Genomic DNA, 15,852 nt, shown 5'->3' with positions numbered 1-15,852 from the left:
GTGCCGTCATTACCGTAATGACTGTATTATACTGACTGGGGTTGTCTGTGTAGACGGTTGAGGAGTTGAAAACAGTGTGGGGTTCCTAGGGGTCTGAGAGTTTGGGAATTCCCTGGACCAACTGTTTTTCTTTTTCTAAAACTCTTAGGCATGGTTTGACCTCATTTTCTGCTCTCTCTCTTAATTTCCAGATCGTCTGATGAACCAATTGATAGACCGTATGTATCTTTAACACATTTTTCTCAGTTGTTATTGGTCTTATACATTTGTCTGTGGGTATTTAACAAAGGGGCATGTCTGTGTACATACATGTGTATTTGCAGCTTTACCCAGATGGGACCAGTTTCTTTGCTTGCAAGTTGTGTTAGCAGTAAAGGTAAATTAGTGATGTGGTGATGCATGTGGGTGCTTCAAAAATTTTTTGGAAAATTCCATTATCTTCCAATTCCACTTTTCCTTGAACCTTGTGAGTTAGGAGACTGGCCGTTAGCATGAGAGCCAACCAGCCCTGGTTTGAATCTTGACTCTATCACTTGTTCTTCAGTTCTACTGATTGACATCTTTCGTGAAGAGAATTTTCAGTACATTAGAGACCTCAGGACATAGAAAATGTAAAGTTTATATATATATCTTGGGATCCTGTGTTTGTCTCAATTTGGTACAATTTGAGAGCACTGTGTTTGTATACAAGTTTATATAAGTACACCCAAATGTATGGGTAGACACACACATCTTTCTGTATATCAATATGCATATATCATTAAGAAAAGACAGTAAAATCGTTTGTGTGAGCCTGAGTTATATTTGTAAAGCTATCTCTTTAAATATCTTTGCTCTAATGTATGCAATTAAAAAACACATTCTGTCCTATACTTAACATTTGGGCTCTTTATTTCCCAAAGCTGATTACTTACTAATGATGCTGACTGTATCTAAAGACCTTCTGTAACTTTCAGTGAGATTTAAGGAACAGACTTTTTGGCTTGTAGATAATGATTTTATCTTCACATTTCAGTCATAGGAGGGGCTGCTGTAGAGTTCTTGAGGATGATCTGGGAGACTGAAGTGGTTCTGGAATATAATAAATGTCCCCATATGAAATTAGGCAGTTGTTTTTTAGTGCTTGGATTGTTCAAGTGATTACCCTGGCTTCTTTACGTAGGTCAAAGACACCAGCTTTGCTCAACTACCTTAATATTTTATGATTTAAAACAACACACCACTACCCACACGTCTAATAAAATAGCACCCTTTTTGGAGTTGTATATGGTTAAAGGGAGAAGGGGAGCTAAGACAAGGAGAAATCGTTTATTTATCACACCAGAATATCCTATTGTGTTCTGCAGCATCAGACATTGATGAATCATCAGTGATGCAGCTAGCTGAGATGGGCTTCCCTCTAGAAGCGTGTCGGAAGGCCGTGTACTTTACTGGAAATATGGGAGCCGAGGTTGCCTTCAACTGGATCATTGTTCACATGGAAGAGCCTGGTAGGTGGTTGGAAAATGGCAAATAGCTGAGAGATCTTCAGTGATGCCAAGTCTTGGTGCTGCCATGTCCATGTAGGTGTGTCCCAGAAAATGACTCTGTAGTTTATAATCTGTTGCAGTGGAGGATTTTGCAATGGTAGCCAATTGAACTCACAATCTGTTTGCTTCTTCTTTTTTGAAATAACAGCTTTATTGAGATTCAAGTCACCCTTTTAAAAACACACAATTCAGTGTTTTTACATTTTTGACCCTTTCTCCAAAAGAAACTCCATATCCATTAGTTTCCCATTCCCTCCTCCCCTGTTGTTGTTAAGTGCTGGTGAGTCAGTTCCGACTCATAGCGACCCTATATAGGTTTTCCATGGAGCAGCTGGTGAGCTTGAACTGCCCACTTTGTGGTTAGTAGTCCAGTGCTAACCCTGTAGCCATCTGCAAACACTAATATACTTTCTGTCTGTGGAGTTGTCTATTTTGGACATTTCATATAAATGAGATCATGTGCTATATGGCTTCTTGAATCTGGCTTCTTTCATTTAGCATCCTGTTTTCAAGTTTCACCCATGTTGTAGCTTGTATTCCTTCCTTCCTGTTGTTGAATAGTAATCCATCATACAGATGCTCCAAATTTTGTTTATTCATTCATCAAATAATGGACATTTAAATTGTTTCCACTTTTTGGCTATGAATAATGCTATTGTGTGGACATGTGTTTTCATTTCTCTTGGGTATTGCATGCTGAAGATTAGCATGAATATCATCTCCAAATTCAAAGAGTAATCCAGTCCTCACATTTCTGTTTCTCTATTGTCTTTGTCATCTGTCTTCACAGCACTCTCTCTGACTCTAGCCACCTGAAGCTAAATCAATGCTTAAAAGTTAGAAGGAAACCATCATTCCCATTGCCAAATAACAGGTAGTAGTTGCAAGTTTGGGGAATCAACGTGGCACCCAGTCTTCTGACTTGCTAGCTACAAAGTAGGAACTGTTTTTCCACTACCCACCATCTTGGGAGTTCACATGGCACTCTTACCTTCTCACCTGCTAGCTCCCATTGCCCCTGTGGGTTAGAGAATTTGCTAAAGTGAATTAACAAAGAGTGTACCATAATTCTGGAGTTCTAGTGTGGTGCTGCAGGCTAATGCACTGAACCACAAGGTTGGTTTGAACCACAATGGTCAGCCATTCAAAGCCACCCACTACTTCTCAGAAACCCTAGACTGAGTCATTATGAGTCGGAACCAATTTGACAGCATTTCACAACCACATACCATAATTACTACTACAGATTTTTATAGCTGGTTGTTCTGCAGATTATTATCTATTTATCCTAGCAATATTTGCTGAAAAAAACTATTCTTTCTCCATTGAATGGTCTTGGAATCTTTATTAAAAAAAATCAATTGGTTGTGGATTTTTTTTGGTTTCTTTGTGGACTCTGAATTCTGTTACAGTTGTCGAATTTTTATCCACCTGCTGTCTGTCCTATGCCAGCGTCTGACTGTCTTGATTACTGCAACTTAATCTTTCTTTCTAAGTTGCTCATTCAAGAACAAAAAAGAAAAAGACATGAGTTTGATCATTTTCTGTAGATTTTGCTGAGCCGCTGACCATACCTGGCTATGGTGGAGCTGCTTCTGCCGGAGCTTCTGCTTTTGGTGCTACTGGTTTGGATAACCAACCTCCGGAGGAAATTGTAGCCATCATCACCTCCATGGGGTTCCAGCGAAATCAGGCTATCCAGGCCCTCAGAGCAACGGTGAGCATGAGAGAGAGAGACACGAGTGTGGATGCCTTCCTTTTATTGGAGTTAGTTTATATTTTTTTAAATTGAGCTTTTGCAGTGTCTTTTGACCATTTTGTAGTATGTGTGTTTGACTTTATACTCCCATTTTGCCCACAAAGGTGTATTTACATATTGTATGTTGTTGTTGTTATATGCCGTGGAGTCGGTTCTGACTTATAGTGACTCTGTACAGGGTTTCCGAGGCTGTAAATCTTTATGGGAACAGAAAGCCTCATTTTTCTCCCATGGAGTGGCTGGTAATTTCTAACTGCCAACCTTGAGGTTAGCAGCCTGATTCGTAACCACTACACTACCAGAGCTCCTTCTAGATGTTGTATACATTAAGCTAAAATAAGTGATTAAGAGAACCAGTTCAGAGGTTTTAAGAATAAGAAGATAATAAAACTGGGACAAGATGACCAGGCTGAAAGAAATCTCATATCATCTTGTCTGTTAACAGGGGACCCATAGATTTATTGTTGCGTTTGCTTGCTAAGGAACAAAGAGAGATATATGAGGTTCAATGTTGAGTAAGACCTTGGTGGAATGTCTCTCAAAAGTCCTCATAGAGAATACTGAATGACTCACTGAAATTTCCTGTAGAGAAGGAAAGTTCTTCTGGTAGTTATTAGGTGCTGTTGAATTGCCCCCCAACTCACAATAACCCCAGGTACAATGAAACAAAACACTGTCTGGTCCTGCCATCACCAGGATCGCTTGTGGATCAGACTGCTGTGGTCCATAGATAAGGTTTTGTTGACTGATTTTTGGAAGTAGATTGTTAGATCTTTCTTATTAGCATGACTTAATCTGGAGGCTCCACTGAGGCTAGCTCAGCATCGTGGTGTCAGTTAAGCCTCCCCTGACAGACGAATGGATGCTGCACATGAGGTACACTAGTCAGAAATCTCGATATTTCCAGGAGAGAAGGGATGTGGAAAAGAGGGGTAGCTAGAACTCTTCCTCTGTAGCACAGATAATATGTTTAGTATTGAGGGAAAGTACTTCTTTTTGTTTTCTTTTGTTTTTAAAACCCGTCTATTCTTGGTACAGCCAGACTCCGGTTTTCATGTATGTCTGCTGCAGATTCCTTCCACCTATTCTGAGTGTTGCTGGCTAGGTTTCCTTGTTGAAGTCACAATGGATCATGAAAATGTGACTATAGAGAGATCTGTTTCCCTTAAAATGCTCAAAATAGCTCTACCAGAGTTTGTTTCATTTGGGGTACTTTCTTGGATCCTGCTTACTCTGTTGAATGTTACAGTTGAAGTGCTGATTGTGTCTAAACAAATTCTTTAGCCCAACAGTGACATTACAAACAAGGGGAAGACTGAAATGGTTAAATGGGTTATTGGTTTGAATTGTATGGAGTTCAGTTTAAAAATCACTTAACTAACCCAAGTTGTCCTTGTTAATCAAGGCATTCATCTTATCTGTACTACAACCTGTTAACTGTTCCACCAACCTTTCGAAGGAGGCTGCTCTCACATACTACTCAGACTGGTGGCCCTCAGTTTTGCATCGTCACTTGCACAAAGCACCACTGGTAGGATGTGCAACTATTGTGACTACAGGAAGGGCTGCGCATAGGCCCAGGCCATACGTACCCTTTAGCTTTCTGTGTGCCATGGTTTTCAGCACCAGCCTACAGAAATGCTGAGCTAACAATTGATGCGGGCTTTGGAATGCTGCTCCGCTGGCTGGAACTGTTTCCCAGTGAATCCAATTAGAGATCTTGGCTGGGAGACTTGCAGAATGCCAGCTGACCATGCATTTCATCCGCAGAGTCAGAACGTTTTACTTGGAGGCACTTAGGACTAATGAATGCAGGCATCCTGCCCTATCTGCTTGACATCCTGGCTCAAATGGTCAGGAAATAATGAGGCTTGGGAACTATATACATTGTAAAAATATTCTATTTTATTAGAATCATAATCTGGAAAGAGCCCTGGATTGGATCTTCAGTCACCCTGAGTTTGGAGAGGATGGAGACTTTGTAATTGAGATGGAGAATAATGCCAACGCAAACATTATTTCTGAAGCCAAGCCTGAAGGACCTAGAGTCAAGGATGGATCTGGAAGTAAGTCCCTGCTGTAGGGATTGTCTGAGCATTCATGACATTGCACTAGGCTCATGCCCTTCCCTCCCCTCAATATGTACATATTAAAACCTTTACCATATCCCAACATTAGCACAGATCCCATCTCCTTTATGCAAAGTGGTGCAGTCTGTCACTTTGCATAGGCCACTGTGGTCTGATAAGACTTGGGTTAACTCAGAGTGATGTCACCTAGAGTGTACGGACATAAGTATATGAAGGACTTCAGAAAGTTTGTGGAAACATTGAATGAAAAGATAATGTAATTTTTTTATAAACTTCTTGAATCAATGTATGGCTGCCAGGAACCCACTGTTCAAAGCACTTTGCATTTAATCTTCACCACACCCCATGAAGTAAGTACTTCATTTCCTTATTTTCATAGGTGGGACTAGAGAGGCACAGAGAGATTAGGTAGTTTGCACAAAGTCACACAGCTCTTAGGAATTGGAGCCAAGATTCAAACTCAGATTCCATATTCTTAAGCACTGTGATACCCTGCTTCTCAGGCCTACAGAGTAATGTTCAGAATCTTCTGCCTGGCATCCTACACCACTCTACAGTTAGATCCCTGCCTACCTCATCTTCCAGTATTGTATCTCCCACCCCCCTGCTTTCTATAATTTAGGAGCCACACAAGCCCACTGAGTTGCTGACCCCTTTCTCATTCACCTCCAGGTTTTCGCTGAGGTGCACCTCTGTTTGTGAAATATCCCTTTCTCCCATCACTCACTGCACACTAAACTCCTCACCATTAGTCAAGATGTAATCACAGATCCCATTTCTCTGGAAAACTTCTTAGATCCTCATCACAGCCAACCTAACCTTACCTCAGCTGCTAGCTATAATTACACCAATACTAACCACACTTGGGTTTGTTGTTGTTTTATACCAGAGTTAATCCTTGCAATAACCCTATGACGTGCATACTATGATTATCCCTGTTTGACAGATGAGGAAACTGAGGTAGAGAAAGTTACTTGCCAAGGTAGTGATGAGTAGAGCAGAAATTCAACTCAGGAAGCCTGGCTCCAGAGTCTGGTCCCTGCAACCACTATAACATACTGTTTGTTCTTCTGTTATTGGAGGTATCAGTACTGATCTTTAATATAATTACTTCTTATAATATATTATGTAAGTATCTGTGTTTTCCACATGACAGGAAACATGTGAAGGGCAGAGGCCATTTTACTTTTATAAAGATCATGGTGTCTAGCCAATAGGAAGTACTAAGTAAATTACAATTGGATTTTATTAAATTTGAATTAGCAGCAATTGTTCCTGTAACCAGATAGCTGTAGCTTTACTCATTAGTGATCTTACCAGACCTAACATGTATGTATTTACTACAGCTATTTTCTTCTTTTTAATATAAAATTGGAATTTCTTCCACTGGAAGAAACAGTTTTATTTCCAATATTTAAAAAAAAAAAGAAGAAGATATTGTTCTCCCAGCTTCTATATTTATCTAAGTGCTCTAGTGTTACTTTTTGAAAATATTGCCTAAAACATTAAAAGCTTGTAACTGGTAATGGACAAGTTCCTGAATAATTCATAAGCGAAATTTATTGCGTGTGCCATGTCCACTGGTTCACTGGCTCATCGATTTTCTGTAATGGACTTCTCCTTGGGCATGAGGAGTTCTCTCTCACAGAAGTTAACCACAAGATGGAGCCATTGTAAAATTGCCAAGGTGTTCGGCTGCAGAGAGAGGGAGAGTTTGGTCATTATGGTTTCCCTTCTTCTTTCCTAGCTTGGGGACACCAACCGCTCTCTCTTGAAGATGGTCATTAGTGATACAGAGTGGCCACATGTTTTCTTTGGGACTTCCTGTTCTCAGGGAGATCTGCAGATATTCCTGGCACTGCTGGGCTTTAAGTTGTTCTTTGACTAGGATGCCACAATGATGCCTTCAAGCATCCTGCAAGGTTTTTGGGTTAAACTCTGTGATCATACTACTTAGGAGGTAGTGATGTACTATTAGAAAATCAAATACAGGATATGCAGAATATAAGAGCAGTAAAACATTTCATTTTGAAAAGATGGGTTAAACTCTGTAATCATACTACTTAATAGGTAGTGATGTAGTATTAGAAAATCAAATACAGGATATGCAGAATATAAGAGCAGTAAAACATTTCATTTTGAAAAGAACGAACAAGCTTAAAGCACACTAAACTCAACAAATATATTTCCAGTTTGATTTTTACTGAAGAACAAATATTGCTAAGTAGCTTCCCCTGTACTGTTCCTGACTCATGGTAGATGACCAGCAAATGAATGATGGAATGATTCATTAGCTGAATTCTGGGAGGTAAACCATCTCAGGGAAAGTCTGTTGTGTTTCCTGAAGTACAGTGCCTTCTATGACAGGGTAACATCCATATGTCTACAAGGAAGACCAGTTAATAGGAGTCTTATTCAAATTTCTTCACTGTCTTATATATATAAGAAAGCTAGACAGGAATAAGGAAAATCTATGAAGAATTGATGCATTTGGATTATGTGTTTGTAAAGAATACTGAATATATCATGGTCTGCCAGAAGAATGAACGAACTGTGTTGGAAGAAGTACAGTCAGAATGCTTCTTAAAGTGAGGATGTCAGGACTTCATCTCGTGTACTTGGGACATGTTATCAGAAGGGACCTATCCCCTGGAGACCGACAGCCTGCTTCAGGAGGGTCAGTGAAAAGGAGGGAGACCCAACAAGATGTATTGATACAATGGCTACAATAATAGACCCAAACATAGCAATAATTATGAGGATGGTACAGAACTGGACAGTGTCTCACTTTGTTGTACATAGGGTTGCTATGAGTCCGAGCTATCAACAATAGTTATCATTTAAACAAAAGATTATTACAAAATAAATTTCAAATAATAAAATTATCTCTACATTCAGAAGATGACAGTAATGATTTTTAAATAATAAATTTTGCAAAGGATGAATTCAGTTCATAGAAGAAGTGCCTCTTTTAATTTCCTTCCAGGCAATAAATACTTGCTCAACATTTAAATTTATTTTATTTAAATTTTGTCTATTAAAAATAATGCTGCTTTTGGAGGGGATTGTAACCATGGCAATGAGACAATATACGATAGAATGAATGTAAAACTAATGTTCTCCCATGTAAACTATCACAAAATTCACAATAAAACATTTAAAAAAAATAATAATGCTGCTTTAAAGGGGGGAGTAGTTAATCGAACATTCCAGGAACAGAGGACCCTAACATTCCAGGGAAGCAGTGACACCAGAGATGGATGCAGAGATGATGACATAGAGAGAGGGAGCAGTTGAGGACTCTAGACTCATTGGCAGAGAGGGAGTGAGAGCCAGGGGTCAGGAGGCAGGCTTGCAGAATGGGCCGTTTGGTTCATTCTGGTTCAAGTCCTTGCTGAGAATTTGCCTTTGTCCCCACATACACTGGATCAGACTCTACAGTTTAATAAGATGCCCAGGTGATTCTTATGTATACATAAGAAAACACATGCAAACCCACTGCCATCAAATCAATGTTGACTCATAGCAGCCCTGTGTAGGAGTTCCAAGGCTCTGAATCGATATGGGAACAGAAGTCTCATCTTGCAGTTAGCAGTCCAATGCTTATCCTACAGCACTACCAGGGCCCTTATGTATACATAAGAATCTTATTAAAATATAGATTCTGATTGAGTATATCTGTGGTGGAAATGTAAACTTTCAGCAGGGGGTTGAACCAAAATGAACCATTTAGAAGCTCTGTTTCCATCTGACTAATTCTGTAATGGAGTCCTGGTGTGGCATTATGGGTTAGTGTGCTGTACTGCAAGGTTGGTTTGAAATGCAAGGTCGGTGGTTCAAGCTCACCAGGTGCTCCTTAGGTCGCTGTGAGACCTGACTCCATGGCACATAACAACAACTCTGTAATGATTATAAGATGCCTGCCAGTACCTCCTATATCTTTCCTGGTTTAATTTAAGTAGAAGAGTCTTTGTCCCAGAGTCCTCTTTGTGCCCACCCGTACACCCATCAGTGAGGCAGGTTGAGGGAAAGATTGGTTCCGTTAAGGCAGGAGTTCTAGTTTGTTCCCTCTTGAGACCAGTATCAGCAGCAGCAACATCTGGGAACTTGCTAGACATGCACATTCTTACGCTACACCCCAGACTGAATTAGGAACTCTGAGGGCTGGCTTTAACAATCTGGGTTCCAACAGACCTTCCAGGTGCTTCTATTGCAGTTACAATTTGAGAACCTCTGTCTCTGGCAACTAACCACTCCAAAACAAAAAAACCCAAATCCATTGCCCTTAAGTCTATTCCAATTCACAGTGACACTGTATATAACTTTTCCAAGACTATAAAATCTGTGTCGTGGCTTGAAACTCTTATTTTAGTGGTATCTAATTGCTAAAATGATGTTATGGTATTAGAGGAGAATATTGAAAGTGCCAAGGGCTGCCCATATAACCAACAGCTGTGTTGGAAGAAGTGCAGCCAGAGTGCTCCTTGGAGGCCAGGACGGCTAAACTTCGTCTCTTATACTTCTGAATTATCGTCAGGAGGGACCAGTCGCTGGAGAAGGATATCATGTTTGGTAAGGTGGAGGGTCAGAGAAAAAGAGGAAGACCCCCAGTGAGATGGATTGGCCAAGTGTCGCATCAATGGGCTCAAGCGTGGCAACAATAGTGAGGTTGGCCCAGGATCGGGCAGTGTTTCCTTCTGCTGTATATAAGGTTGCTATGAGTCGGCACTGACTCGATGACACCTAACGACAACAAAATTGCTAAAACGGGGTCTCTGGATTGCAAATTAAAAGATGATGTTTCGAATTCATCCCGAGACACCTGGGAAGAAAGATCTGGGTTTGAGCCATTGGAAATCCGTATGGAACATGTAGGAGTCACTAGAGTCGGAATCAACTCCAAGGCAACAAAAACAACACATTTTAAGGCTAGCACCTGATTTTCTGTTGAGTTTCTAAAAAATTCAAAAAATGGGAAATCAGACCTTCAGTCTGACCTGTCTTGGGGCTTCTGTCATTTGCAAAATCATTCCTGTTTTTGTGTTGCTCTTAATGAGCATTTATTTATTTTTAAAAAGAACTCACTGATTACCAATGTAATTAGGCTGTGATTACTTAAAACCTGCTCTGGCTCCTTCAGCCATATCGCTGTAATGGTTCAGGCATTTTCTGCTGCAGCTGAGATTTTCCAGCCAGGGGAGCAGAGAGAGATTTCATTTACATAATGATGGCGCTCCTAACGTGCAGAGCTCCCTGAGGAAAGCAGCCTGGAATAGGAGCAGGAGAGACAAGGTACAGCTCCACAGAGAAGCTGAGCACCAGCTGTCTGCTGGTAAGACACACACACACTCTCTCTCTCTCTCCCTCTCTTTCTGTCTTTCTCTCTGTCTCTTATTGGAGCACTGGCCACAATTCCTGGACTTTTTTCAGCGATTCTGCTGTGAGACAAAGGAACCCTGGTGGTATAGTGGGTTATGCGTTGGGCTGCTAACTGCAAAGTCAGCAGTTCAAATTCACCAGGCACTCCATGGAAGAAAGATGAAGCTTTCTGTTCCTGTAAAGATTTACAGCCTTGAAAATCCTATACAGGGTCCCTATGAGTCAGAATTGACAACATAAAACTACCACCAACCACCACTGGGAGACAAATTCTGTCTTAAGTTACCTTGTTGTTGTTAAGTGCCCTCGAGTAGGTTCCGACCCATAGCTATCCCGTACAGGGTTTCGGAAGAGCAGCTGGTGAGCTTGAACCACTGACCTTGTGGTTCAAACTGACTTTGCAGTTCAGTGCATTAATCCACAGCACCGCACTATAATAGAAATATCACAAGTAGATGGCTTTAACCAACATAAATTAATTTACTCACAGGTTACACTAGAAGTCTGAATTTAGGGTGTCAGTCTAGGGGGAGCTTTTCTTTCTGTGTTGCCTCTGGGGGAAGGTCCTTGACATGAATCTTTCCTTGGGTCTAGGAGTTCTCAGCACAGGGACCCACAGTTCTGAGGACAGAGACTTCACTCCCAGCTCTTCTTTCTTAGTGTGGGAACTTGCCATCACTCCTCTGTAAGTTTGTAGTGGTGGTTTGTGTGTTGTTGTGATACTGCAAGCTATGACATTAGCATTTTAAATACCAGCTATGTGGACAGGTTTCAGTTGAGCTTCCAGACTATGACCAGGAAGAAGAACCTGACCAATGAAAACCTTATGAGTAATGGTGGAACATTGTCTAATATAGTACTGGAAGATGATCCACCACTAGCAACCCCCATGGAAGCAACACTCATGTAATCAAACGATGTATCTCATTTCACAAATCTGCTGCTGAAGATTTCTTTAAAATGTTAAAAAGCAAAGATGTCAGTTTGATGACCAAAGTCTGCCTGACCCGCCATTGTATTTTCAGTACCGTGTGGTGCTATGGGTTAATGCGTCAGACCGAAAAGCCGTTTGAACTGCAAGGTTGGCAGTTCAAGCTCACCAGCTGCTCCTCGGAAACCCTATACGGGATTGCTATGGGTTGGAACCGACTTGACGGCACTTCACAACAACAACAACATATGCATATGAAAGCTGGTCAGTGACTAAAGATGAATTGATGCCTTTTAATGATAGTGTCAGCAAAGAACATTAAATATATAGCTCATGAACTGCCAGAAGAAATCTGTCTTGGAAAAACTACAGCCAGAATGCTCCTTATAAGTGAGGATGACAAAATGGCATCTCATGTACTTTGGACGTGTTGTCAGGAGGGACCAGTCCCTAGAGAAGGACCTCATGCTTGGAAAAGTACTGGGTCCATGAAAAAGAGAAAGATTCTAAATGAGATGGAGTGACACATTGACTGCAACAATGGGCTCAAATACAGCAAAAATCATGAGGATGGTGCAGGCCTAGTCAGGGTTTCGCTTTGTTGTATGTAGGGTCACTGTAACTTGATGGCACCTAATAACAGGTGTGGCGTTGTGGGTTAATGCGCTAGACTGCAAAGCCGTTTGAGCTGCAAGGTCGGCGGTTCAGGCTCACCAGCTGCTCCTCGGAAACCCTATAAAAGGTCGTTATGGGTCGGAATTGACTCGACGGCACTTAACAACGCCAAACTTAAGTTTGTATAAATTTAATGTATTTTACACTATATATGAATGAAGAAAAGTGTTTGATAGTTGGAGTTTTAGTCAGTATAGCAAAGAGAAGTCAAGTGGGTTGGTAATTTTGAATTGGCTGGGGTAAGGATCACAAATTGTGAACCCTTTATGATTTGGTCCTTTTTGTCAACTGCCTTTAAACCAAAATCCAAATTCAATGCCATTGAGTTGATTCTAACTCATAAGCGACCCTTCATAGGGTTTCCAAAACTGTGAATTTTGATAGGAGCAGACAACTTCATCTTTCTCCTGTCGGGGACCCGCCTCGACATTGGGGTTCAGTTCATGAGGAGAGGATACCTGACGGCAATAGAGATAGCGAAAGAATACACAGACAGAAGAAGGGAGACAATGAGGCACCCCAAAGCCAGGGTGGATACATCACTGGTGGGCAGGCTTGGGACTACAGGCATCATGGCCTCTGCAGGCAGCGACTCACTGCCCTGCAATCTTTAATGCAAGCCTTCCAACCCGTAATGCACTGCAATCTTTAGTCCATGCCTTTCAACCAGTAATGCACACCTGGGGAGACCCGGGCCTCTGCTTTATTCAGGGGAGGAGCTTCACACCAAGCTGGGAGGGACTTAGGCAAGGTACAGCTAACATCAGTACTTTTCCAGACATTCAGGTAACTTTACATTGTGCTTTGCTGGTTCGAATCCCAGGCTAGCAACTTGGATTCTCAGGCCCAATTAACATATCTATAGCCCCTGAGCTAAGGTGGGGGAAGGTGAGAGATAAAGACAAAAGTTTGGGCGGAGTCCTGCTGCTTTGGCTTCCTGAACCAAGTCTGCAGGAGGACTCCAGACACCCAGGTGAATGGGCTGCACCTGGAAAAGGATTAGGGAGGATGGGTTCTTTGTCTATGGAACAAAGAGCTGTGAAGTAGCTAAGACATTTTTAGTTAATCCTTTGGAGAAAGGCTTAACCTTGCAACCTTCAGTCTCGGCTTTAGGAAAATATCACATTTATCTGTGGATTGTCAAAGGCTCCAGTGTATTAATTTAATATATATACCTGAATATTAATATGAAAGCAATTTGCCATTAACTGCCAGTGACCTCATTTGTTACACTCGGCCCTAGAGGGCCTCGAACCTCTGACTAGTCTTACACGGTCTGCAACATTCTCCCATGTAGCTTTTGGGAGTGAACTGCTGACCTCGTGGTAGATACTCTCAATTTTCCTAGAGTTTTCTCTTCTCTTTTAATGAATTTAGATGTTTTCTAAAAGCTCCAACTTTCCCCCCTCACTGGTTATTTTCAGTATAGGAATGAAGGTAATTCATCTGGTGGGAGAAGTAATTACTTTCAAATATATGGTATGAGCCAAGTGTTAGTATACTGGAGGTGATATGTTTCTTCCTGTTGTACAGTGGGAGTTGGGGACAGGGAAAACATTATTTTAAGTTCAAATATTTACATGTTTCCCTTGCTCTCCAAAAGTTCAGCTTTCTTATGAAAAACTTTTTAAAGTGAAAATGATATGAAGTGATGAAGCAGTCCCCATTAATTTACATGGGAAACCGTTTTGGGCATTCCCAGATCCAAAAAATAATCTAGCAAATCATACCACAGAACTCATGCATCTGAAAATCTCACTAACGTATAGAGTTCACAGATAGAGTTCAAAGCTATGGTGACTTGGTGCTAAGATTCTGCTTGTAGTTCCTGTGGAAGGAACTTGATGATTCCATTCTTACTGTTGGGGTGCATGTTCCATCTTTAAAGGCTTGCTGTAAACCAAACTCTGAATGCAGGTTTCACTTTTTAATTTTTTTCGTAAAAGCTAACATCCTCCTCAGATTTCTTTCAGTTAGCGATGTTGTTCTAAGTACCCATCGAGTTGGTTCCAATTCATACCGATCCTGTGTAGGATTCTTTAGGCTTTAAGTCTTTGAGGGAGCAGAAAGCCTCATCTGTCTCCCACAGAGTGACTGTTGAGTTCGAATTGTAGGCCTGTGGTTCGTAGTCCAGTGCTTATTACATGGAGCCACCACACTCTCTGGAAGGATACTACTCACTTTATGGGACATAGCTATTTAGGCAGTTTGTTTAGCTCTTCTGGATACTCTGACAGTTTCCTTGTTGAAAGTCAAAAGATTTTAAATGATTTACCTTGCTACAAACTATTTTTCTTGTTTATAGAAAGAGATCTCTCCATATACTTTGGATTGTGTGTAGGTGTATTTTTGTTGTTGTTGTTTTGGTTTGGTTTTTATAAGACCTAGGAACTCAGAAGTATTATTAAAAGCTTTCCTGTTTGGTTTCTTCACCTTCAATTTCTCTTTGGAAGCAAATATAAATGGGAACTTCGTACCTGTTGAAGTTAGTTTTGCAAATGTGTTTGCAGAGGTTCTCTCTTGTGCCGTTAGCTCCCACAGGAGGTCTTGAATAATGCACAGGGTTGTTGCTTATATTGATAATCATGTTTAACTTGAATAATTGTTATTGTTGCTATTAAGTGCTGTTGCATTGATTCTGACTCATAGCGACCCCGTATAGGTTTTGGAGGAGCAACTGGTGGCTTTGAACTGCCAACCTTGAGGTTCAAACTGACCTTGTGGTCCAGTGCTTACTAAGATATATAATAATTAAAAAAAAAAAATGTATGTGATTCTGAGTCTATACATGAGTTGTTTTTAAGCAAAGAGAGGAAAATGCCTTTTGGAAAGAATGCCCAATGATTTTGGGTATATTAAACCACTTATGTGTTGGTATAGGATTGTCTGGGAAATTGGAGATGGAATTCACATGGGCTTAATACAGAGTGCTGCACTATATGGCAAGAGGATAAAGTACTTGTGAGAAGATAAGCATCATTTCATTATCTAAAGGACTCCTATCTCCCTGTTCAAAATCACGAAGCTTGAATTTTAGTCTTCGTTTAGTCGATAATCATGGACAAATCAGACATCTTCTGTGAAGCAATATCCAATTTCATAAACAAGAATAGCTCCCTACTCTTTCATAATCCTGACATTTACACTTAAATTCAGTATTTTATCCTGAATTGCTCATTTAGGCCTCATGCAATGCTGTTAAGTGGGTGGATTTCTCACGGTAAGTAAGAAACTGGTGCAAAGAGAAGAAAACAACTTACCATCACACTGTTTAGAAGTGTTAGAATCAGGGCAACTCTTTTAGATCCACTGTACGGGGCTGTGGGATTTTTAATCTCCATCCAGGTATGGATTTAATATTCTTGAGATGTGCAAGCAATTAATGTATTTGACTAAGCGTAGTGGTTACGAATCGGGCTGCGAACCTTAAGGTCAGCGGTTCAAAACTACCAGCTGCTCCGCGGGAGAAAGATGAGGCTTTCTACTCCC

At 40.8% G+C, this 15,852-nt stretch overlaps 1 protein-coding gene across 1 annotated transcript in view; it reads left to right on the top strand.

The window, feature by feature from the left end:
- USP13 (ubiquitin specific peptidase 13 (isopeptidase T-3)) overlaps nt 1-15,852 on the top strand; it is a 164,259-nt gene that overhangs the window by 142,107 nt on the left and 6,300 nt on the right. Inside the window, exons 16-20 of the mRNA XM_006867718.1 lie at nt 192-218; nt 1,347-1,490; nt 3,080-3,246; nt 5,201-5,354; nt 11,352-11,442. Of these exons, the coding sequence (XP_006867780.1) occupies nt 192-218; nt 1,347-1,490; nt 3,080-3,246; nt 5,201-5,354; nt 11,352-11,442 (583 nt within the window). The remainder of the gene's footprint in view (nt 1-191; nt 219-1,346; nt 1,491-3,079; nt 3,247-5,200; nt 5,355-11,351; nt 11,443-15,852) is intronic.

This window comes from Chrysochloris asiatica, unplaced genomic scaffold (genome assembly GCF_000296735.1).
Source record: "Chrysochloris asiatica unplaced genomic scaffold, ChrAsi1.0 scaffold00108, whole genome shotgun sequence".
Classification (NCBI taxonomy): domain Eukaryota; kingdom Metazoa; phylum Chordata; class Mammalia; order Afrosoricida; family Chrysochloridae; genus Chrysochloris; species Chrysochloris asiatica.
The sequence above is the reverse complement of the archived record's forward strand: the minus strand, read 5'-3'. Positions and strand labels throughout refer to the sequence as shown.